Source organism: Copadichromis virginalis, linkage group LG1 (genome assembly GCF_057382275.1).
Source record: "Copadichromis virginalis isolate Kocher_CV1m ecotype Utaka linkage group LG1, C_Virginalis_male_GT1.1, whole genome shotgun sequence".
Taxonomy (NCBI): domain Eukaryota; kingdom Metazoa; phylum Chordata; class Actinopteri; order Cichliformes; family Cichlidae; genus Copadichromis; species Copadichromis virginalis.
This window is the reverse complement of record NC_140618.1, coordinates 11,849,561-11,875,594: the sequence shown is the minus strand read 5'-3', so window position 1 is coordinate 11,875,594 and position 26,034 is coordinate 11,849,561. Positions and strand designations below refer to the sequence as shown.

The 26,034-nt window shown below is 39.9% G+C and overlaps 1 protein-coding gene across 1 annotated transcript in view; it reads right to left on the bottom strand.

The window, feature by feature from the left end:
• Positions 1-4,829: 4,829 nt before the first annotated feature.
• cd276 (CD276 molecule) overlaps positions 4,830-26,034 on the bottom strand; it is a 71,938-nt gene continuing 50,733 nt past the window's right edge. Inside the window, exons 6-8 of the mRNA XM_085451009.1 lie at positions 23,697-23,741; positions 15,906-15,944; positions 4,830-5,701 (exon numbers count right to left, since the gene is read on the bottom strand). Of these exons, the coding sequence (XP_085307135.1) occupies positions 15,922-15,944; positions 23,697-23,741 (68 nt within the window). The 3' untranslated portion in view covers positions 4,830-5,701; positions 15,906-15,921. The remainder of the gene's footprint in view (positions 5,702-15,905; positions 15,945-23,696; positions 23,742-26,034) is intronic.

The window sequence follows — 26,034 nt, the reverse complement described above, 5'->3', positions numbered from 1 at the left end:
GCTGGGTTTGTGTACACAGCATCCTGACTTATATAATAAAAATGTCAGTATTTTACATTCAAATTCTCTAAAATCCATTGTTGTTATTAATTAAATAACCTATCTGTTGTAGCAGTTTTTAAAGCTGCAGTAACATGTTGAGCCTTTTGACAGAACATTACACTTACACTACACATTATATATTATGCATTATGCTCAGGTTAACTTCAAGTACTTTCTAGGTCTGGTCTGGTTGTGCAATGTATTGGATTTCGATTACTATTTAACATAAACACAAAGCCACTTTTAATAGAAGTTGACACAATACTAAGCCTGCTTTTGTGGATTTTGATGGAGGCCGATGGTTTGAATGGCATCTCAAAAATTCATCAAACATCACAGCCATTAGCAGCTTTGTTCCTGAAGTGCTGGTCTTAGCTTACAAGAGTGCATATTGGTAAAACACCACAGCAGCTGCCTGTTTAATGTTTTGCTCCAACCTCTGCATACAAAATGCACTGCTGAACCTCCTCAGGAGAAATAAAACACAGTGTAAAATGCTGGCAGTGTTTTCTTCTTAAGTGGTGAACAAACCAAGCAGATCGTAAAAATGATGCAAGGACGCTCGCAGTGAGCTGAATTCTTAGTAGGCGTTTACACGCTATGCTTAAATTCTGGGTAGCTGACCGATGGCTAGAGCACAAATTATTTACATGCATCTTGATAACTTGTGATGAAGTGGCCTGTCCCATGGTTCCATGAATAAACCAATTAAACAGCAGTCTTCAATCCTGGTTGCAGAGCTGGTTTTCTTTACTACAGCCAACTTAATTGCAGTCACTTGCAGTCCCTGGTGTGAATCAGTTCATGATTAGACTGAAATCAGCCGAACTCTAGATCCAGAGTACTTGGACTGGGAGTCACTGGCCTCAGGTGTTTCATCACAAACAGAATACAAATCACCAGTAACTATGAAAGGGTGAATTTGCCATTTGCCTCTTCCTATTAGACTCATTACTTTTGATAGATGTGACAGAAATTATTCATGTTGTAATGAAAGGATGCTTACGCAGAAGAATCTGTTAAACAAAAGGGATAGAAAGTACATTTCCAAAAGAGCATTTACCATGTACTAAAATTTAAAGAGCACAGCTGTCCCCATTTAAATTACTACTTTCCTAGAACCTCATGTTCAAATTAAGTTAAATGCTGAGTAGCAGAAGTGCTTACATAAATATATTGTGGGGTTGGACCACAATCTGAGGCACGCTGTGCTCTGGAAAGTAAAAGAGGGAGAGCTTTTTGAAAAATAGATACTATTTTAAATAAGTTACGGTTTCATCTTGTCTGCACTGACAGCAACATTTATACATTTTTCACTGGATTTTCATTGTGAAGTTTTCTTTTCCTTTTTGACTTGACAAACAGCCAACATATAAGTATATACAAGGTGTGAAGTGTGCCTGTGTCACAACTATTTAAACCTTATGTACTAGAACTTCAGCTGTTTCTCCTACGCCTTTGCAGATTGACAAAGTAGAAACGTAGAATACCTGCAACTGTTAGGTCATCTAAAAGTATGCTGAATTTGTCCCAATTCAGAATTCGTCTAAATCAGTGTGCCTCATTTCGTGTTTGAGTGACTTCATAAACACTCGTGTCACCTCTGAAGTATTCCAAGCATGGTAACTGTAACATGTAGTCATCACCACAGATGAAAGGGAGCGTTCAACTCTTAAAAAAAAGATTATATTTCAAAGGAAAAAAACAAGTACAAAGAATTTTAAAATGACTGAGTATGCCAACTGGACTGCACTGCCAAATGAGAAGCTGGCACGAGCAGGGATGCTTTGCTTGAAATCACAGATGCTACTTACAGTGGGGCAAAAAAGTATTTAGTCAGCCACCGATTGTGCAAGTTCCCCCACTTAAAATGATGACAGAGGTCAGTAATTTGCACCAGAGGTACACTTCAACTGTGAGAGACAGAATGTGAGAAAAAAATCCATGAATCCACATGGTAGGATTTGTAAAGAATTTATTCGTAAATCAGGGTGGAAAATAAGTATTTGGTCACCTCAAACAAGGAAAATCTCTGGCTCTCACAGACCTGTAACGTCTTCTGTAAGAAGCTTTTCTGTCCCCCACTCGTTACCTGTATGAATGGCACCTGTTTGAACTCATCATCTGTATAAAAGACACCTGTCCACAGCCTCAAACAGTCAGACTCCAAACTCCGCCATGGCCAAGACCAAAGAGCTTTCGAAGGACACCAGGAAAAGTATTGTAGACCTGCACCAGACTGGGAAGAGTGAATCTACAATAGGCAAGCAGCTTGGTGTGAAAAAATCAACTGTGGGAGCAATCATCAGAAAATGGAAGACATACAAGACCACTGATAATCTCCCTCGACCTGGGGCTCCACGCAAGATCTCATCCCGTGGGGTCAAAATGATCATGAGAACGGTGAGCAAAGATCCCAGAACCACACGGGGGGACCTGGTGAATGACCTGCAGAGAGCTGGGACCAAAGTAACAAAGGTCACCATCAGTAACACACTACAACGGCAGGGAATCAAATCCCGCAGTGCCAGACGTGTTCCGCTGCTGAAGCCAGTGCATGTCCAGGCCCGTCTGAAGTTTGCCAGAGAGCACATGGATGATACAGCAGAGGATTGGGAGAATGTCATGTGGTCAGATGAAACCAAAGTAGAACTTTTTGGTATAAACTCAACTCGTCGTGTTTGGAGGAAGAAGAATACTGAGTTGCATCCCAAGAACACCATACCTACTGTGAAGCATGGGGGTGGAAACATCATGCTATGGGGCTGTTTTTCTGCCAAGGGGACAGGACGACTGATCCGTGTTAAGGACAGAATGAATGGGGCCATGTGTCGTGAGATTTTGAGCCAAAACCTCCTTCCATCAGTGAGAACTTTGAAGATGAAACGAGGCTGGGTCTTCCAACATGACAATGATCCAAAACACACCGCCCGGGCAACAAAGGAGTGGCTCCGTAAGAAGCATTTGAAAGTCCTGGAGTGGCCTAGCCAGTCTCCAGACCTCAACCCCATAGAAAATCTGTGGCGGGAGTCCGTGTTGCTCGGCGACAGCCCCAAAACATCACTGCTCTCGAGAAGATCTGCATGGAGGAATGGGCCAAAATACCAGCTACTGTGTGTGCAAACCTGGTAAAGACCTATAGTAAACGTTTGACCTCTGTTATTGCCAACAAAGGTTATGTTACAAAGTATTGAGTTGTATTTTTGTTATTGACCAAATACTTATTTTCCACCCTGATTTACGAATAAATTCTTTACAAATCCTACCATGTGGATTCATGGATTTTTTTTTTCACATTCTGTCTCTCACAGTTGAAGTGTACCTCTGGTGCAAATTACTGACCTCTGTCATCATTTTAGGTGGGGGAACTTGCACAATCGGTGGCTGACTAAATACTTTTTTGCCCCACTGTACTATACAAAGGTTCCATATTATTATTATTGGTCATATTCATGAGTCTATGCACCAGAAGAGATTTAGGTCTCACAGTTTGAACTCTTTTTCAATCTGAAGCCAAACAAGTCTAAATTTTGATGTGATGCATCATTGGTTTATCATCTTTTTGTAATAAGTATTAGCACTACTGCAACAGTACTAGAAGTACTAGAAGATGGGGACAAAAATCAGTTTTGTGTAAGTAAAGCTAATATAGAGCAACGGTCATCTAATTTAGCCAGATGAGGCAGTTTTCTAATAAAATAAATACATTAATTAAAATAATTAACACACTTTCTTTTTCTGCCTTCAAACAAACTGTATGTGAATGCAGTTGGAAGTGAATATAATTTTTAATTAGCGTAACATTTGCCTTTCTTGTTTTCCCTAAAATAATAATTTTTTTTTTTTTAAATCCTATTCAGGACGGTCAAAAAGTAACTATGACCTACTGAGACGACGCTTCATCAGAGTTCAGCTGAGCCTCTGTCACTTCCTCCTATAATGTAAGATTTAGAAATCTTTGCAGACAATTCAATTTTATGTGACCACTGGCTGCAGCACTCGCTGTCACAAGAAAGAAAATATCTTCAAGACTGGAATTTTCTCCCTTAAATCCCACAACATCTTTTCCAGTTTGTGAATGAGAAAATGAGCGCTTCACTGAAGGGCCAACCAAATAAACCCCTCTTTGGGCCTGGAGCCACTAATCTGTAATTTAATTTCAGGCGGGTGTCTGGGCTATAAGGACACACAGCAAGGTCAAGGGCTACTGTACAGAGAGATCTGCGCATTTGGGCACAACCTGGGGTTTGGTCAACAGTCTCAGCCAGCTTAAGCAAAGGACACAGTGTGTGCGCGCATGTTCCTGTGAATGCCGTATGGGTATCAGTATGGTTAGGTGTGCTGGGAAGGTATTTCTGCAACACTTCTACAAGTCAGACTTGATACAAGGTAGCTATTTTATATATGACAGGAACAAACAATCACAGAGAAAATCCATTATTCAAAACAAGTAAAATGTTTGGGATGACTGAGCATCTGCAAACAGAGAGGGATTAGGCCCAAAATAGGACTGCGTCTAACTGGGAACAATTCAACATGTCAGTGTTGATCTGCATGTAAATGAAATATTTGTGTTACTTTGACCATAATTCATGTTTTACTCATTATGTAGAATAGGGTAGTCGGCAGACATATCAACTAACAGAAAAGTGGAAGGACAAATTTGAACTGCGTGGCTAATCCTGTGAGTGAAGAGAAGAAATGTCTTCTCTTCTCGACCTTGCTCTGCCTGAACGAACACACAGTGGCCCTGGGAACTGGACCAATAATTACCAATGACCAGCCAGTTTCACCTTGTCTCTTTAATGTAAATAGGCATTCGGTTATCAAACACAAATGGCTTTGACATTCATACATGGACATACCTGTACTGCATAGGAATCTACTTAAGTACTGCAATAAAACAACCTGCACAACCCCTGGCCTGGGCGAGATAAATCTTTCAACACCAGCTGTAGAAGCTAGCTGTGATAGTCTGACTTCATTAAAAAAAAAAAATTCTTACATACAAGGCAGTCAGGTCAGTGAGGAAATCAGGGTGTATCCCATGCACCATTTGCAGTTTGTTGGAGCTTAGCTGGCATTCAATTTCAATTCCCTCAACTTACTGAACATAGGAGAGCGGCACACACTGACAGGTACAAGTTACTCCAGTGACAGACGCTAATTAGCAAGTGCAGGAGTAATGGGAGAGCCAAGTTCTCTCCCTGGCCAAGAGACAGTGATAGCAACTGAGGCAGGGTCATCTCTTTAAGTGTCTCACTTCCTATTAGACAGGAGATCTCTGGCACATGCCCCATCACTACCCATACAGAGTGATCTCAGCGACAGAGAAAGGATCCTGTCACATCCTGTAGTTCTCAAATAGAGCTTCTCTTTTGCATAGAACACAACCCACTCAACTGCATTCACTCACTCGCGTGGCCCTCCGTCGACAGAAAGGGAGGACGGGCAATAGAAAATAATGGCACATGATGTGTTTATGTGTTTTGATGGAAACTCGAGGGAAAGTCTTCGAAAGAAGATGATGGACTCGTCTTCTGCTCAGCGAGGCTTTGACATTCTGTAGGGGATGCTGGAAATAGTCTCCAGGTTGATGGATAGGTGGAGTGGGATCACCCGCCAGACTCATCTTCTCCCCCCCATCTGGTCCTGACTCCTGAAAAAAGGCACAAAAAGAAAATCGGCATCAGCCTGCTCAGTGTGGAAAAGGTGACGATCACAGCAGAACACAGAAACGAAATAACTAATGCAAATAGTGATGAGTCAGCTTCACACCAAGTAAATAACAATTTTCAAAGCACTATTGTCATTATTAGTGGCAGTAATAATTTAAAAATTGCAAAGAAAGAGTCAAAAGAACCCAAGTGGATTTCACATTATTAAATAAACAGTTACACCAGTAAGAATTAGTCTTTTCAACACTGTTACAACCTACAAGTCTCTCTCTATCCTCCTCTCTGTGTCTTCCTGAACTTCCCCTTACTGGTGGCCCCCGTGGACCATCCCACTGCTAGCGCAGCGAAAGAAACTGTTCTCCCTGCATCATTAAACAGTATGAATTAACTTGGGAGGAATTTAATTATGTCACACATGACGCTCTTCTACTTGAAGCTTTTAAAGGCAGTATAGTTGCCTACACACTTAGAGGTTCAGTTTTTAGATGCAATAGTCAATTTAGCCACATCTGCTGGACTCCTAAATAAACATATTGAAGACAGATATTTTCATTTATGTTTCCTGCTAAGATGAATGTACTCTGAGAGGGTCTAATAATCTGACTTGTGTGCTCTCTGTACCACTAAGACTTTGGCTGTCTAAACCCGTCATGAATCTACTTTTGTTTCAGATAGAATATAACTTGAAAAGCTTTGACTCTGTGCACTCAATAAGCAGATGTATTGTGGTGTTTGAAGCCCTCACTATAAATTTCATCACAGGAAGTACAAAAATAGTCCTGTTAGCAAGCTGCTCCTACCTCCTAATTAATGCTTATTATCATCCTTTTATTATATTTTACACATGACAGCTGGTGTGATGTGGATAAATCCTAAATGAAAGCCCTAAGGGTATTGCTAACAGCTCCAAAATGTCAGAGCAACAACTGATACAGTTGTAGAGACTGTCATTATGAATGATAGGAATCTTTGCAAATTGTAAAGCTTGCCACAAGAAGATCCATTTCATTTGCTCCCTGTCAGAGTGTAATCTGACTTCCTAACATATCCATCAACCAAATGAACAACAGATTTTTCAACTGATTCAAATCTGCCCTTAGAGTCAGACATACACATTCTCTGAAGATGTGTTTTTCAAAGTCATCAAAGCTTTTGAGCTCAGAGGTGAAATAAAAGCACCCTTTGTTCAGTGAATATACAGCTACACCACAGTAATGTAGAATCTTGCAAAATAACAAGCTGTCCACCGGTAATCAAAAAGTAAGATCCACTTTAAATGTTTAATTAACAGCTTCTGTCTGAGAATCCAGAGGGGCCCTGGCAAGGCAAAACCACTCCTGCAACCCAAACCCTGAGACACAAGGAACCACAGATTTACTGGGGCTACAGGAGGATATTCACTTGAATGATACAGCTGCAGAGGGGGTTCAATCTAATGATTGATTAAATCCACACTGTGCCCATTTCATTCCTCATTTACAGTAAAATAAGCTCCATTTCATTTTTGTCATTGGTAACTTCTCCCTAAAAGAATAACATGAAACTTCAAGTTAATAACAAGCAACACAAGAACAATCGGAATATCAATCAAAGACAAAGATCAGGCATAGCGCTGTGGAAGAAAACCACTGAGAATAACCTTGGAGACGAATTTAGAATAATGAGGAAGCAGCTAAACCTTGGTGATACTTAAAAGATGTTACCGGATGATAAACACATCATGACGCTTTCTTTGCACAAGAATGAATAATTATGATAGGTTAGACATCTCTGCCTTTAAAAGTACATTTATATTTATTTTTAAGTAGATACCCTAGAAGCTTATAATGTAAAGATGATGCCAGGGTTACGGCAGGACAAAAACTGTATGCTGTGAAATATATTTAAATAGCAGTTACTATCATCAGTGTGGGAAGACCCACAAAAGGCTGTTATTATTAGGCCTAACCATGCATGTAAATGCACTGCCTTCGAGTAAAGTATGAGGAATGTGACTCTAAATAAGGTACTAAAAAAGTTAAGTGTTTTATTACCTCTCTCTTTTTTTTTGCAGCACCTTCTTTTAAAAATAAGCTGTAGAGTTCGTGACATACGCATTACTTGAGGCAGAACTCTTAAGTCAGATTTCACCATTTATTTTAGAATGACATACGTTGTCATTGACTGTCCATGAGATCACATCCCAGAGACTGAGATTTAAACCATTTGAATGAAAGAAATACAATATGTACAATGAGGAGGAAGGAGATGAATTTCAGTGTATCTGGGCAATGTAGTGTGATGAGGTGAGCACAGAGCAGCAGGAATAAAGGACGTATGAAGCAAGCTACATGGTTGGGCTTATGAGTGTGGCCCTGTCTGAACTAAAAAGAAGTACCATTAACATTAAAAATTTCTATTCTTAAGTTAAAAATAATTACTAAATACTGTAAGTCCCGCATTAGAGCACCTTATAGGACAAGAAAATAAGAAAAAGGGTCAGAAAGAAAGAGTGGCAGTAACAAAATCTGCCTACTAGCATCTATTAACACCTTATGTTGTCTTTGGTAGACCTGCACAAAACCCATACTTTAAATATAAGTGCTCTAAAGTGAGCTCTAGAAGAACTGGGAAGCAAGCTGGCCATAGCTTCATACTTACAGATGGAAGAATGCTATCAATCTTCTCCTCTGGTTCTTGTCAAGAAAACAATAAGTGATAAAGGATTACATACGTGTCATATTCTCTGGAAATCGGCGCAGACAGTTACTTAACTGGAAACTGTTAAGAAGAGTTGTGGGCACAGGCCTGTGCTGGGATCTAAGGGGGAGGGGGGCCCTGGTCCCGTGCAGAGATAATTCAATAGATCAGAACATATAACAATGATCACTATGAATGATGGAGTAATGCAGCAGCTCTTGCTATGGGCTTTTCCACTTTATCCCAATAACAATAAGCCAGAGTGAGGTGTCTGACAGGTCATTCTGTTACCACACTGTTGTTCCAAAGCAGCAGCATATATCACACTCTAAAAATCTTACACCTTTATCAGCTCTTTTTCCTATGGTTGCGGTACCCCACCCTTAACCTCTTTCCAAAAGCAGTCTGCAGCCCCCCTGGTGTTAATTATAAGACTTTTCCCCCCAGAGCCTGGGCAAGACGTGGAAGTGCATTAATCTTGATTCTTCACTTCAGTCTAAAGGATCATTTGAAGAGACTCCTGTGGTAAGCCCCAAAGGTGAGGTGACTCAGTACCAGGAGAAAGGTACAAAAAGGGGTAAAGAAACTGCCCTAGTTTATTCTGGGCGCACACTGGGACGCTGGCTACCTCAACAGGCAAGTCGATCATTTACCCTAACCACTTGTATTCTCAGTATGTTAACTTTGAGGAGTATTCAGTGTCATACAGGATGACATGCCAAGAGTCTCTTACCTGTGTTGTGATTCATTTGTTCCCTGATGCAGCATGAAGGTGACTGTCACCTTACAAGCTGAACTGAGGCGAGCTGAGAGACAGCTAAAGGGCTGTGACATGTTTACGTCAAAGATTTTAGATTCAGCTCCATTTCATTGCACACTTTAGTCCATTACAGTTGTGCATAAAGGTCAATTCCAAATGTTTTTATGGAAGATTCATATTTCCCATTTCAGTAGGTTTCCGGGTATCTTTTTGGCTCTTTAAATGACTTTTATTAACGTAGAATAAAAGTGTTTTGTGATGTGTAAAAATAGTTTGGTACTCATTTTATAGCAACAATCCATTGCTGCCTGATGCACAATTACTTATACACCAGTGCGTTCCTGCACTGTTTTGCTGGCTGTGTCACAGACTGTTAAGTGGAAGGATGGAAATGACACGGTTAATCGGGCAATTGCTTAAAAAAACAAGCAATAAAAAAGCCTGTACGTGATAAACAATGGTCTGAACACACAGGTCATTTCTGAGGATAAGAGCAAAATGATCACTTCTAACTGACTGACAGATTGAATATTTACTCATGCACTACTATGCTGGATGCGATAGTAAAAGAATTAATGGTTCCATTAGAAGAAAAGAAAATCTAGAACATTCTTACAACCGTGTTAACAAGTGCATTTCAACAACATCTCTTCTGTGCACTTGATTCTGAATAGCTTGCTCTTCGCATTTGATCATGGTCCTTCTTATCTCATTAACTACTCTTCTGCATTACTGAAGCAGTTAGCCTGCCAAGACGTGCATGTTTAAGCTTCCGCTGTCTAATCATGCGATTTCTCCTGTAGTTTCACAATAATGTGCACACTTCTGAAAGCTATCCATGAAAGTCATCACGCCATCTCTCCGAGCAATATGGTTAACATATTCCCTTCACAGTGGGGGGTTTGTTCAGTGTTTAGGTTTATGCCATCTGTAAATTCTCTAGCGCTTAGCATATTCACTTTGATAACCAGCAGCATCATAAACAATACGCTGGGATCCATTTAAAAATACCAGTTTTTACAAGTGATGAGTAATTTATGTATAAAAAGTAGGTGCCAGCCAGTGTTGCTTGATATGAACTGAACATTTTCAATGTAAAAAGACAGTTGAGGAATATTAACCGATGCTATAGCTTATTATAATTGAGTTTTAGTCATTCTGTCCTTACCGTGTTGCACAGAGCCTAATAAAATAATCTCACAAGATACAAACATGTGCACACAACAGTGTCTATTATCATTATCAGCATAATAACTTTGTTGTTATTGTTGCTGCTATTTGTGTGGAGGCTTTTTTATAATCTATGCATTGATCCCATATCTCACAATCAGTGTCCATTTGGTCTGTATCCACGAATGCATCCACTTTGTGTTCGCACGTTTTTCCAACATCAACACGCTGTCGTATGCAGTCTTTCATCTGCATTATGAGTAATCTATGGTAGTTAATTGAGCCCAGAGGCAGTTGGTTTCAATGAAGGCTCCTGTGCTTTCCTGGCAAAAACAGTAGAGAAGTAACTCTCTGGAGAAGGCAGCTCTCTGTCGAGTGGCAAACAGAGCAGAACTCCTGCCGTGTTCATTAGCTGTCATTGATCAGTGATTCAGTTGCTGTGCAACTCCTACCATAGCTCACATATTACCAGTTTCATCTCCTAAAAATTAATATAAAGGTAAGAGAGCGAAGCCAGCACAGCATTTTCCTTCTTGTCTTTTATTTTTATTTTATTTTTCACAGCACTATTTTGATGTGGATGGATGTTTGCCAAGGTTTTCAACAGCATGCAGAGATTGCTACGCAGCACACTTGTCCATTCCACAGTTTTCTGATATCAATATGAGCTACTATATTCAGTTATTGGCTTCCCTCAGAGGCTATCATCGCTGCAACCTACTCCATCACAGGAGATGTACTGTAGAATGAGGCTGCGAGGTATAAAAATGCTGATAAATGGCTGAGACAAAAGCATAAATAATGCAGAGATCAGAGATACTGGAATAGTGAGTCAAACTCTACTTCAAGATACCCCACACCTCCCTGGAGTGAGTCCAATGTAAGTGTCCTGTCTGACATGATCAGTGTCTGCCGGGCTTCACCTGCCACGTACAACACGGAATTCAAGAACCTCCTCTCTGGCTCCCCTTGCCCTTTACTACTCCTTGCTCCAAAAAAACACAACATCAGAGAACTCACATCCCATCTTCTAGAGTACACCTGGCTGCAGCTAGCTTTTAAAATACACTCAGGCTAGTTTTCTGTTTTCAAATTTCACCACATCTCCCCCCTTTTCATCTTTTCATATCTTTGAAAAAGAACTCCCTATTTGCAGCACAGTATGTAGTTAAAAATCCATGATAGAGCCAAGCCGGAGCTACTACTGCATAGAAATACAACAATGAGATGTATTATTCGCATGACAGTGCAGAGTTTAAGTGAATATATAGGGGTGAATTAAATCAATATTTCACAACTCTGCTGAAGGAGCTGCAAAAGGGCCATTATGTAGCACTAATTGCACCTATAGGGCCTATCTTTAAAAAATGTAATCTGCACTCTCATTGGAATTCATCGAAAGTCCTCAGGTAGATGACCGGGATCGTCCGTGCTACCCCTTATTTCACTGAGTTTTCTTTATTCCCTTCATGTCTCCCTTTGAATATTTATTCTCATCTCATTTGCAGCTATCTCTGGCTAGGCCAAGGTTCTGCGCAGTACCAGTGCTCATCCCCCCTTAACATGCACAAAGAATAAAAGACTTTAAATATCATTTCAAATTACGAACAGAGAGAGCAAGCAATGAAATGCAGAATTTCACCTGGGAAGCTCTAAGGTTTCTCTAGATAATGTTACTTCTAAGATATTCGCTGTTTTATGTCAGACGAGTCCATTGTACGATGTGATACAATAACTCCAGCTCTCTAAGAACAATGCATCGATGTTCAACTTTTTCCTCGAAGCTTTGCTGGGAGCATCATTATTCAGTGAATATCCTTCCATAGGCAGAAATACAAAAGGGAGATTTTAAACTAAAATGACAATTATGAAAAACTGGACTCACGGTGTTCTGTGGACAAGAAGGAGATTTTGTTAAATGTTTAATAACTTTAAGGAGCTCCTTGTTGAGGGAATAAATGAAAAAACCTCTCTTTTAAATCTCACTTTAAAGAAAGAACTGTTGTTCCCCATCAATTGTATCTGACACCTTTCAATGCTGAAAATATCCCACATATAGAATTGAACTTTTATTAACAGAAATTTTCAAGGACCAATAAGTTACCATAATGATCAGCACCTTATATTTACAGTGTTTACAATCTACAAAATATTGAGTGTTCTACAGATAGTAATTATCTCTACAGTCTGTGTGTATTGCTGCTAGAAATAAAACAATAAAAGTTTGAGTTGATAAATAAAAGTCACAAATGAACACATGTAAGGCAAAGGTTTATGAAAACAAAGTGCCCCCTGACTCGAAAACGACTTAATTAAATCCAGAGCCTCGCTTTATTAAATAGAATATGCTGCACTCTGCATAAATGCATTAATCGATAGCAAAGCTGCCACACAAATATTAGAATAATTGATCCAGGATGATTCAGCAGTGGGGAGGTCTTGAGGTTTGCAGGATATTACCTTGCAATAACAGTCTTGATGAAAGTCAGTAGATGCTACAGTAATGACAAATGTCCTCTCTTTGACTCCTTCTGGCCAGACTTTATTTTGGCTAGTTACAGGAAATTACTTTCTGTACCCTCCATCATCTTCTACTCACTCTGCATGGTGCTGCTGCTTTATGGCAATGACCAATCAGGGTATAATAAAAACAAGCTGTAACTGTCCGGCTTTATAATAAAAAGTATTCACACAATCGACACCAAACTGCTGGTTATTAAAGTACGAGCTAGAGGCCCAGCGAAGAACATTGTGATCTATACTTTGCTAATGTGTGATGGTAGTAAGTAAACGAGCCAATAAACTCCACTGGAACGGCTTGTCAGATGGTGGGATAGCTTAGAAAACATCCCGCCAACTGTTTGTCACACTTTTATGAGTACAACAGAGTACAACACTGTGAATGTCATCTTGTGGAGATGGTTTGAAAATTAGCCATTATCCGCATATTTAAATTACATTGCATCCTATCCCTACGCCTGCTGGTTTTTCACCCCATACTTCAGTGTGTCTGTACTGAACAATTATATACACTTAATTCAGGACAGAGTTGTTAACCTTTCATACTGATCTCTTTATTGCTAATATAACTGCTCGAGGTCCATGTGCATACTGTATCTGTACAGAGACCTCCAGGTCTGTATGTATGCAAATCTGTACACACATACAGACCTGGATAACAATTAAATGCATTAGAACTTGAATTGTAGATAACGGCAAACTTACTGTGGAATACTCTGAAAAAACAACAGCAAAAGTATCAGAAATTTTAAATAAAACAAGCTGTGTTTCATTTTCTGGCAAAAGACAGACTCTTATCTCTCCAGCACCTCAGTGACAAAATACTTCAGTATTTGTCAAATCAAAATGAATGGACTACCTTCTAAAATGTCTCCCAACATATCAGCACCTAATATCAAAAGATCTATGTCAAACCAAAGGGGAAAATATATCTTTTCACTTACAAAAGAAAGCTTTGAAGACAAAAATATCTTTTTTCCTCATAACAACTTCTGTCCTTTGTTGGATACAGTACTGAAGCTTTCCCAAAATAGCTCTAAGGTTCTGGGCTTTCCTGGCCATGTGCTGTGTTCGGGGGGAGAAGGCTAACATAGCCATATAGAGAAGTGCCTAGTTACCCAGCAATTTAAACACTACAATTCAAGTACTAAGGAAAAAGATATACAAGAACAATGCCCTTGTGATAATACCCAGATGACAAACAACTGCCAAAGTCCCTCAGGCTAGATAGAGAACATGAATGGATTCAGTCCAAAAGTATAAATACCCAGAGAGCATCTTTTGGGTTGGAGAATGGCAGCTAAAACAGGGAGGACAGCCCAGGTAGAAGGTGCTCATAGGGGAACGTATCTACAATGCAGCAGAAAAAAAGAAAAAGAAAGAAAGAAAAAAAAAAAGGCAGTTTCCTGCATTCCAGACAATATGGATATCATACAGACAGAGAACTCCGTGAGTTATCTGTTTACTTGTTGGGCCACTTCTTTGTGACTCTGTATAATGCGTCTGTACTGATGAGGTTCCTCTCAGTATGGTCACAACATTCCCTTGACAGTTATGTAACAATTCTCCACACGCTCTCCAGGGAGAATCCCCTCAATAATCTAGTTCACTACTCTGCTTTTATGTTCACCAACTCTTGACTTTTCCAGAGGGGTATATCTGAGTCATTCACTAATTCACAAGAGACCACAGTTCAGACTGGCCAGGTACATCACCACTATTAACTCATTCACTGCCAGCCATTGGCAGTGAATGAGTTAAACCCATTGACTCATTCACTGCAGTTGACGGCTATAGACGTCAATGGCAGTGAATGAGTTAAGGAGGCAATCCCATTCAGAAAGCAATACCAAGATATGCAGATCTTCAGCCATCTGAATCATTTGGGGGTAAAAGTGTTGCTGTCCATGGTGCTGAAAGCCTTTTCTCCTCTTCCTTGCATAAATAGTGGCCTTTGGTTATGCATCACTTAATAAACTTCTAGTTTATTTCTTTTATATAAGCTTTAAGAAATTTAAAGACAACTATCTATTATTCTATGCTATAAATGTTTTCTTTTATATTGCTACTTGGGATAAATTGTTGCACTTTATTTTTAGACTTTTAATTTTCATATTATGGATGAAATCTATTTTCTAATGTGAAGACTAAATTCTCACGAGCCCTGCTGTACTTAGTATATCATGAATCCTGTGCCTTTTTACTCATTCTTCATTTTCTGTAAATACACTAATGTTGTCAGATCTACCAATCCCAAGTCAAGTCAAGTCAAGTCAGCTTTATTTGTATAGCACATTTAAAAGACAACAAGTGTCGGCCAAAGTGCCAACACCTGAAAAACAGAGAAAGTGACTAGTAATCATGTGTATCTTTAATGGTGACAAGGATGTCCAGAAAGCCAGCATGATGGTACCAAAGTGTCCACTGTATGCTGATTAAAGTAGATGTGGTTAGTTTGGGTTTGTAAAAAAAGAAGCTTCTTTTATCCTGCAACACTGGGTGCACTCTTCTAAACACATTACATTCTAGATTATCCAAATATCTATAAAGAAAGCATCAACATTTTAAAATGGTCTTATTAACCTTAAGGCTCTGATTTAAAAAAAATCAGTGCAGTCTGTTATAGCTATGTTCAGGGTGTAGCTAGCAGTTTAAATGCTTTATAAGGATGACACTGAGCACATGTTTCAGATGCCATCAAAAAGGAAGAGACCCTGCATAGCTCACAGCTTAATTGTTTACCATTATTAAGACTTTCACTGTGGTTTTAAGGAGTCCAGGAAATCTGTCTGCATGGCAGATGAAATTAAATAGATTCATCACATCAATCAGTGACCCTGTGATTCCAAAAATCAAAATGTCAAGACTTGTCATATTCCAGACTTTCTGCTGAATTAATACATCCTAGCCTCATTACAGCTGCACTTACCCGTATCCTCCAGAGCATTACTACTGAGTAAGACTACCAGACAATTGTGATAAAGAGAAAAAAACAAGTGCGACAACTGAGCAACACATTAAAAAAAACAGATCTACTTAAAGACACATATACTCACCTTTATTCGTTCGACCTTAGCTTTTCAGCGATATCATTCCTGAAGGTAAGAGAAGAAAACAGTTAACAATTCTGCTCAAAATATGAAACAACTGTATGACAACTGTACAGTGGTCACTTTAGTTACTTTCTTGTCCATTGTCTTATAGACCAAAGCATTATCATAGGCTTAGTAGTTGTTATCCTGTTCCCTTCTTCAGTAGCACCCCTCTGCTCCATCTTTGTGCACCAACCTTGCCATGGCTAACAGGAAGCAGAGGGCACAGCGCTTTATTTAATTAGTCACAGCAGCTGAGTGCTCATGTGGAACCAAACAGGGGAGGCAGATTGGGGTAGTGAGATGGATAGGCACTCTCCCACTGGGTCTTGGCTGTGCTGTCAGAAGAACGCAGATTACATGACAGAAGAGGGATTGTTATAAGGTGGGTGGGTATGGCAGGAGGATGTAAATGGCACTTGTACAGGGGGATTCATCCCAGAAAAAAAGAAGAAGATTGCTGTCACTCCTAAAGTAGTCTTATTCTTTCACAAAAAACCCAAAACATAAACTCTTACTTACATGTACTGTTACATTTATCTAAGCCGTGGAACTAGGGATCTGTTTTTGTGATGCGCAACAGTGAGCAGTTTGGCTGCTTTTATTAACTGTGACAACGCTCATTATTCCAAATGATTTAGGACCTGTTCTTTCTTACTCTTCTGACAATGTTCAGGTGGCCTTTTCCTTACAGACCAACAGATAACCTCTAAGACACTGCAGAAGTTGTTTGTTGTGAAACACATTCTTGATGAATTTCTAAACTCAAACAACTTGCAATTCACTTTTGTAAATGCTGATTTTTCAACTTACGTGTACTGAATGTATAAAATAATGAGTAAGCATACAGGAAATAATGCAACCATTTGTATATAATTAGAAGATTATATGTGATGTGAGGACTACATGATTCATGTGGTGTGAGGTTTATAATTCCATTATCATCGAATCAGTGTTACTTGGCCTTTAACCCTGAAGAGCTGCCTCAGGGTTTACCCTTGCTGAAAACACAACTGTAAACATGTAGGTTACTGTATGTTGCTGAAACAGCAAAGAACATGAATGCAGTACTTGTATAATTGTGCGCAACTACTAAGCAGTGGTGTGCAGGGAGCTCTTTTAATTAGCGCTCTTGAAGACATTCAGTGACCCACATCTAATAATGAAGGCAACATGAATGTTCTATTTACATATCTTTACTCAGTAATGTGTGACCGTTGGGAGAGCTCAGTGGTGGAGATTCTGGTGCCAATGAAAAGGGAGGGCATGTCAAGCAGAGCTGCCTGAGGCTACCTTCCAAGGCCTTCTCAATCTGAACTGCAGCAATGTGAAATGGTATGCTAGCGGCCTGCAGGTCTGTCAAAGTGGGTTATGTTATAAGGAAACTGTGTGCAACTTTTAAATAAGGCTTCGACTTGTAATACCATGTAGTCCAAGAAGTCAATTCCGAAAGCTCCCCCCACCGCAATATGCAGTTCTGGTTAGGGCTTCTTGATTTAGACCATTACAATTATTGTATCACAATACACACACTGGCAAAACTACTGAGGCCCATCAGATCTTTTACTTCTTCATAAAACATTGAAAAGCCCATATCTCAGAAAACACCTAAAATATTTATTTGTGTTTACATCAATTTTTCTTGCAACTAGCCTTCCACTAAACCTCTTGTTGGTGTTGCTGGTCGGTTAATATCACAGAGAGCAGCTCAACAGAATAGCATGGGGCGATCGTGGCTCAAGAGTTGGGAGTTCGCCTTGTAATTGGAAGGTTGCCGGTTCGAGCCTCGGCTCGAACAGTCTCGGTCGTTGTGTCCTTGGGCAAGACACTTCACCTATCGCCTGCTGGTGTTGGCCAGAAGGGCCGATGGCGCGATATGGCAGCCTCGCTTCTGTCAGTCTGCCCCAGGGCAGCTGTGGCTACAACTGTAGCTTGCCTCCACCAGTGTGTGAATGGGTGGATGACTGGGTGTGTAAAGCGCTTTGGGGTCCCTAGGGGGGGCAAGTAAAAGCGCTATACAAATACAGGCCATTTACCATCAAACAAATAAGAACACCTGATTATTTATTTATTTTTATCTGCCCCAAAAAACAACCAATCAAAAAAATATTACTGCTTGGGGTTATCTAATTTTTTACATTGCAAATTAAGATTGATTAAAAACTACTTGCTTACTCAATAGACAAGACGTTAAGGTAATCCATAAAGTGTGGCTGTCCTTGTTTCTGTTTGGAGTCACCATCTTGAAGCCTTTAGTCAGTCAGCTGTTTCAAATTATCACAATATCTAAGGTGACAAAGTGCTGGGATTGAATCTTTAACATGAGTTCAGTAACTGTCATTCTTCTTTCAGTGGTGGTCTTGGCACAAAGTTGCTAAGAGAAGAGTGAGTGAGAAAAGATGGTGGGACTTCCCTCTGTCATCACCTTTACAGGGCTTGCTATTCCCTAACCTTACACCTTCACAGAACCTTGCCTCAGTTAAAAGGGGTCAATAAAACCCTTTTTCAAATTCTGCTTCCTTTTAAAGGAGTATGTCAAATTGTTATTTTCCAATGATTCTTTGTCCGTGAAAGAACTGGGTCACTGACTGGCACTCTCTTTCAGGGCCTTGTTGCTAAGGCCTGACTCCTTGGAGTCCAGGCTTATGGAGACAGGGTAGTGCACACAAACTGAAGTCAGGTTCTGACAGGAGTTGCACTTGCATGACTGCGGCCTTCTCTAAATAGCACATCATGCTCAGATTACTGAACACATTTCTGAGCGGAGGTAAGGGATGAAGGCAGCTAGAACTGTATGCACTGCACGTATCTGCATGTGAATGGGCACTGGTGTAAACCACTGCTTCTGTCTGTGTGCTGCGGGTGTGTTCCTTTGCTTCCGACTGTGTGTTTGTGTGTGAAAAGGTTGCTGCTGGCTTTAGCCCCTAGAAATACATCCAGAATTTGAGCTTCACTGTTTGTTAAACATTATTTGCCTCTGCTGTAAAGGCAACAAAGGGATTCTATCCCACTGCAAATGAATGAGTCCAGGTCTCTAGTTATCGCTGGTTATTGTTCCAATCAGGCTGGCTTTGAAAGGGGAGGCGCGCTTTCCTTTGGACAGCTCATTAAGATAACACACAAACGTGGCTCCCCATCATCCTGGGTTTATTAAAGTGGGCCTCATTTCAGCTCCTTTGTCTCATGCAAGAACCTCTGCCTTTGTCAGCGCAATTGGAGCCAGATGGCAAAACAAAGCTGGCTGTCTGGATTGCTTAGAGAGCTATCTCTGAAGACAGAGCCATTAGCTTGACTTCACAAGCTCACCGCCTACTATGTCCACCTGGATCAACCAGGTGTGCAGACGATGACGAGAAGCAGTAAGACCAAGGGTGGCCTCAAGTTGTGCTCTTGTCACTGCAATACATGCATGCATACTACAGTCTCTCAACTCTGCTATCCTTTACTCAGGCCTTTTGGCTAAAGCTGAGCTATTAAGTCTCGCTAGTTGCGGGATGGCTGACCCTGCTCCTGGCTGCACAGATCTCTGAAACATTCATGAGAGAGGCAGTAGAGAATAAAAGCCACTGTCCCTCTTCACTCAAAGACTCTCCTTCACCTCTCAGCTTATTAAAAATCACATGGTATTAGACTTGGGTGTTCACAGAAAGGCTAAATAATTCAATCAGAATAAAGAAGGTGTCAAATGAATAACTCTAATGACATTAACGCTTGAGGGAGAACTGCTCAGGGCTGTGAGGGGTAGTTACTGAGGCTAGGCAGCCAGAAGAAACTTGCTCTGCTTGCTAATGGCAAAATTAATTCTGAACTCAGAAGGTCATATTAATACTAAGCAAAATATCACAGCACTGTGAGGCTCCTGAACTCTCTGCCCCCCTCTCACGGACAATAACCATATCCAACTTCTTAATAGCAATGAACTGGTCTGCATTGGTGCATCATATCTTTATTCTCTTCCCCCTCCTGCCCCCCCCCCCCCTCTTTCTTAAATAGATAACTATCATATCTGATATCATATCTCACAGTACAATAATATTGAATGGGTTGCATTGTTGTATTTTGTCATGTTTCTCAGGTCTTTGTCTGAATTTCTACGAACATTATTGCTAAGGATTGTCTTATTGCATTGGAGTCACACTGGGTTAAATATGTACACTTGGGTTTTAAGGGGTATTTATTATTTTCTTCTTTTTTTTGGGTTGTATGGAAGCCCCAAACGCAATTTCATTGTTCTTGACAATGACAAAAAATAAATAAATACTAAATACTAAATACTAATACTCTATTCAAGGGAAAAAAAGGCAAACATGACAGTATTTTATTTTCGTTCACTAGCACACTAGAAAAGGCAAGGATAAATACTGAAGAAACCTGCAGCTCTGGTTCAATGTGATGGTACATCTCGAAAGTTTACTAATTAACACGACATGTAAACAAGTCTGAAGTTTTACAGTGTTTGTGCCACTACTTCTTCCCGCTTCTCAGACTCTAACTTCAACGGTACTTTACATTTACTGCTAATGAGCAAATATTAACATAACATGCGAATATGCTAAACTAAGACAGTGAAGATCCTCAATACAAGGAGGAAAGAAAGAAAGTGCAGCAACAACCATGTCACAGTGGTCTCTAGAAATAGTAGAAAATGACTCTTGTACCGCTCTGGATTTTCACTGCTGTCAGTGCTGAACTTTGCTTTCTATACAAATCATGTAGTGAGTGCAAAAAAAGAAGAAAGAAAAGATTCTGTGGACACAGACAGTGTTACATTGCAAATATGCACAAGTCTTTTTTTAATTGTCTAATTTTTGTCACTGTTTCTGGTTTTGATTGGTGCTTACTGTCCTGCATTGTTAGTTAATCTATTTGAGTTTTCATAAGAATTTCTATTGTCTAAAGTTTTGAATTTCTGATTTGATCTTTTTATAAGTTTTATAAGTGTTTCGAATCCTTTTTTCATTGGTATTCTAGTATGCTGACCTTTAGTTACCATGGTATATTGCCATGGTAACCGCCTACTGATCTATCAGTTCTCAAGAAAATAGCGTCACCATTCCTGGAAGATCCCTTGGACCTCTGCGGGGTGAGAAGGTTTTTGCATTTCCCTCATGAGTATCATTCGTGAATATCAGGAATTGTTTATAAAATTTGAAGATTTAGAAAATGTATAAATTCTGTTCTACTTGATATTAATCTGCTGCTAAATCTCTTTTAAACTGCTGGAGTTGCACCTACTAGAAAACAGGACACATGCCAAGAATCCCCGTTTGAAATTCATTTTATTTTGATCTGTATTTAAATTAAAGTGATTTCCACATTTCCTTACTTAGGGCTAGTAATGTTTAATGTTTAAATGTATCCCGTTTAAAGTTTCAAAGCTCTAATGTGCAGATGTCATGCTAGAAATAAACAGTAACATAGAGAGAGCACTCAGCAATAAAATAATTAAGTTGAATTATCGAGTCAACTGAGTTGATAGCTAGCTTCGTGTGACCGCTTACCACGACTGCAAATGTTAGCATAAGTACATTTGGATATTGTAAAGATACCCTGAATTTGTTGAACTTGCTTTATAGTACAGGGACTCAGTCCTCCCCGTATCCTATGTCATATTTGTTTAATCCTTCTGTGTAACCCGTAAGCTTAATTTAGGCTTCTGCTGGATATCTATGTGCTAATTTATGTATCTGGAAACTCCTTTTATCGGTACACCACAGCCTTCATGGTATGTGTCGACCCAACTTGTAGAATAATTCCTGCATTAGTGTGCGTTGTCCTGCCGTTTATCCCTCGTGTTTTCTGGTACCTCCCAGCTCTTCAGTTTTTGGTTTTGTTTTGATTTTCTGTGTCATGTTTCTAATTTTGATAAACCTTGATAAAGCTTGTCCTTCCTATTCTGCCTTGTTCTGCATTTGAGTCCTCCACCTCCACACTACAATCCACACAGCTACATTGTGACATTTTTAGTAAATTGGCATCAGTGCTGTGCAAGAACACACTATTCACATTTTCAGTAAAAGGTGTTCGCAGTTAAAGAATGTGTTTCAGAATACACGGGTGCTCTGAAGTGCCTGCGCCGCCTGTGATGGACTGTAAACAATAATAGAGAAATGACTACTGCTGGCTTCAGTTCCAACAACATAGCTACCAGCAGTAGTGCTGAGGCCAATCTATATGAAGATTTGAGGGCAAAAAACTCTGACTGAAAACTCTCACATTTCAGTCAGATCATCAGCTAAACTGGCAATCACTTTGAAACAACACTGACGAGCCTGTATTGGGTGACTGATGACAACAGGAAATAATTACCAATGAAAATGAGCCAACAGCCAAACAAGTTTCTATACAGCTGTTTTACATTTGTAATCTTTTACTTTATGACGCAATGCGGTAAAGTCGTAAAACACACAAATGCATGTTTTCTCTAGACTTGTGAAAGTAAAGTGTGTGTGATTCTATAGTGGTAAACAGTAACTGTTTTTATTTGGTAAATGGTAGTGTAAGATGATGTTCTACTGGAAAAGAAGACCTCAGAGCACCTTATTTAAACAAGTGCAAGAAGTTTATGTTTTTTGTTCTTTTGACACATCCGCTTGCAAGCTGATTAGCATTTCAATTGCAAGCATGCTATTATCATATTAGCATGCATCTTTCTCTGCCTTAGTACTACCCAAAAGAACTGCTAGTGTGTGTGTAGATGGTACAGCTCTGACCAGCTCCTATTCCATGAAAAATTCTAAATAATAAGTAAACGACTTTAGGCTATTGGCCCATTGGATACATTTAAAGAAATAGTGGCGTGGAGACTGCTAGAAGTGTGTATTTATTTTGCTAGACATCATAAAATTCAAGGCAACTTATTTCAAGTGACAACAATATGCCCAACACATTTCAGCCAGGATTCAATTGCAAAATCAATTTGCCTTGATAAAAAGGATAATTTAAATGCAGGACACGGCAGCACTATTGTTGGCATTTTGAGAAACTTGAAACTTGTGGAACTTGTTACCATTAAATTTACAGACAAGATAAATTTTACTTTTATAGCTGTAGCTTTGGGGGGTATGTATAATGTAAAACAGCTTGTTGGCATCACTAAATTAGTGTGCCCGTCTCCCTCTCCCTGCCTCAAACACTTACACACACACACACACACACAGTGGAAGAGTTATGCCACCGGGTTGCTGTGTTGAATGGATTTGATGCTTGGAGCTGGTCTTGTTTCTCACACGCACTCATGCTTCATCAACGCTCACTCACACTTCAGTAAACAAACTTAACATTCAGTTACTTGTGCTGTTGAGTCCCTACAAACCTGACACCTGCACTTCGTGTTAAAGAAGCTAGACTAAACTGTGGGGGATTTTTGCATTATTTAATATTTTTGCAACTTGAAAGCCCTGCACTGTAAGTAAAGAAACCCATATGTCAGGAAAACATACACTTCTAGATCAAACCACATATCCAAAGTGTTGCATTTGTAAAGAATTGATTGCCTTGTTTACCAGCTTGGCTGGGTTGACTAATCCAATTAATACGGAACTAATTCTTTCTTTTTTTGTTACCTGGTACATGCCTGGTACTGTCAGTACCAGGCATGCATGCATGATTACATTTGAAGTATTTAAACATATTCAAACATTTTTGATACAAGCTAAAAGATGTCAAGCTTTAAAAAAAAAAGCTATTTTAAACCACATCTCTTCTCTGACCATTTGAAAAGCTGAAACTTGACCAGGTGTGTATTTGGCTGACCTGTCTTTGACTCCTCTTCTTCTTCCAGCACCTTGGCTTCTTCAGCTGTGGGAAGACAGAGGAGCCATTATCAGTGGAAGCAACAGTACAAAGGCAGGCACACAATGTAGTCACTTCATCATAAGCCTGTGGTGAGCTGATCCTTCCCAGCTCAAAGGACACGCTGTGATGACAGAGCTATATGACGATGACGCTCCAAACAATAGTACCCCCACTACATCACACGCAAGCGCGCACACAGACACACACAAAGAGTCATATCTACCCCTTAACCTCCTATCCAGCTCTCTCACAAAGACAGTAATCACATTAGGCTTTAGCTGTGGGCTCTCTGAAAACCACTGTCAACGGAGTTAGGGAGCCCAGTGATGACTGTCACACTTTATACACATGTGGCATACGTGTACACACACACACACACACACACACACACACACACACACACACACACACAGGCTAAAAATAGCCTGGGACAGAGCATCCGAGCACCAGATATGCATTCTGTGACACCATTTTCACTGCAATCAGACTCAAGATCCACTCTTTAGCGTGTGATACATGAGATTAAACTGCTGGTTGAACAAAACTAAATGTCAAGGAAACACAATTCAGATGTTTATATTCCAGCACATTTGCCTGACTTTCCTGGACTCTGACAGCAGGGACTATAATCCTCTAGGGAAATTAAGCAAAATCCGTATTATTACAGCAGCAGAACGTGTTGAGTTTCCAGATTCAAACAGCCTGTATCTAAGTCTTCCCACACCATATTCCTTAGTTTATCCTCCACTGTGTTATGATGCATTTGGAAACGTATTACACTCATTGACACATGTGTCATATATTATCACACATTTTCGTTAATCGGACCAGGTTTGGGCTTAAAGCTGAGTTGAAGATTTTGGGAAGGGTTTAGTGCCCTCAGCAGACATATTTTTAGCAACTTTAAACTAAAAAAGCAATATAATCCATAATGTTACCACATGAGCCTGTTTGAATTCATGTCTTTATTCAGCACCTCCAAGTTTGACCAGTCCTAAAAAATGGAAGCAGTCGAAATACCTTGAGGGACAAGACTTTGATAGGAGAGTAAGGTCCGTTTAAAAGCCACCTTAACGTCAGGGTGAAGACGAGGCCAACCACAGAGAAGGGGTGAAAACTGTCTCCCTTGGACACTGAATGTTATAATTTTATACCCCTACTGGCAGTATTCCAAATGCGTGGGGGTAACAAAGAGGGCGGCTATGGCTTAAGTGCAAAAGCTGTCCGAAAACACATAAAAGTATTTAGAGTCAGGGGACAGAGATTGCTGTTCATTGAAGCTAGTAGAATGTTAATGTTCCTCTTCAACCTGCCATCTGTCCCTGTGCTTCTGAATTTCTTTAAATACTGCTGTGCCATCATGAATGATTCACATGTAAGCAAAAGAAAGGCCACAGTTAGAAACCAATAGTACTAGAAATACACTCATTAGTGGCTTAATTCATTCATTCTTGGACCCTAGAAGCAGCAGAGGCTTATTCTTATAAACCCTTTGTGCATATTAAAACACACAAGACTTAATGGCAGCTGCGTTTTGTGCTGGTAGGGTTTTAAATCTCCCTTTGAAAATGAGTGCTGGATGACAAAAATCAAGCTATTTTGCCCATTTAAAAAAAATAACCATTTTGCTAGTATTTTGGTAAGAGATTTAACGAACGCCTGTTTTAATGTGCTTTTTACATACACCTGGAACAAAATAATTTTGTTATTTCAAAAGCTTGAAAGCTTTTTGGCATGGGGTATTCCTGTTTTTTGTGCCTAACCGTTAACCCCAGTAAAACATGTGCACCACTGTGCTACAGCCCCACAGGGAAAACACTGACTCCCTTCTGACTTTCATCTCTCACACGGGGGGAGCTCTGTCCTGTGTCCCTTACAGATGATCCCAAGTGTAGGCTTGATTAAATCACACGCTTATGTGAATGTAAATTATGCTTTAGAGAAATGGATCAGTGGCCCCTGCTAGCATATCTCAGACACATAGTCATAGTAATTATGTAAAGAGGCCAAAGAGAAGTATGAATGAAAAATACAAAATGGGAGAGGGCCGAGCCGTGCTGGCGTTGAGGCAACTCTGCCTCTGGAAGGGAGCTTTCACTTCCAGCTGCAATACCACAAGCAGCTCAGCTCTGTTATGATACATATTCTAGTGCCCCACATACATTATGACAGGGAAGAAAAATGACTTGCTCACTTCTCCACTTTTACTGACCCTTCCACCCTCGATACCCAGACACAGTGAAAAGGAGTGTCAACTTCAATCTGACCATATCCGGGAATACCATTAAAAGATAAG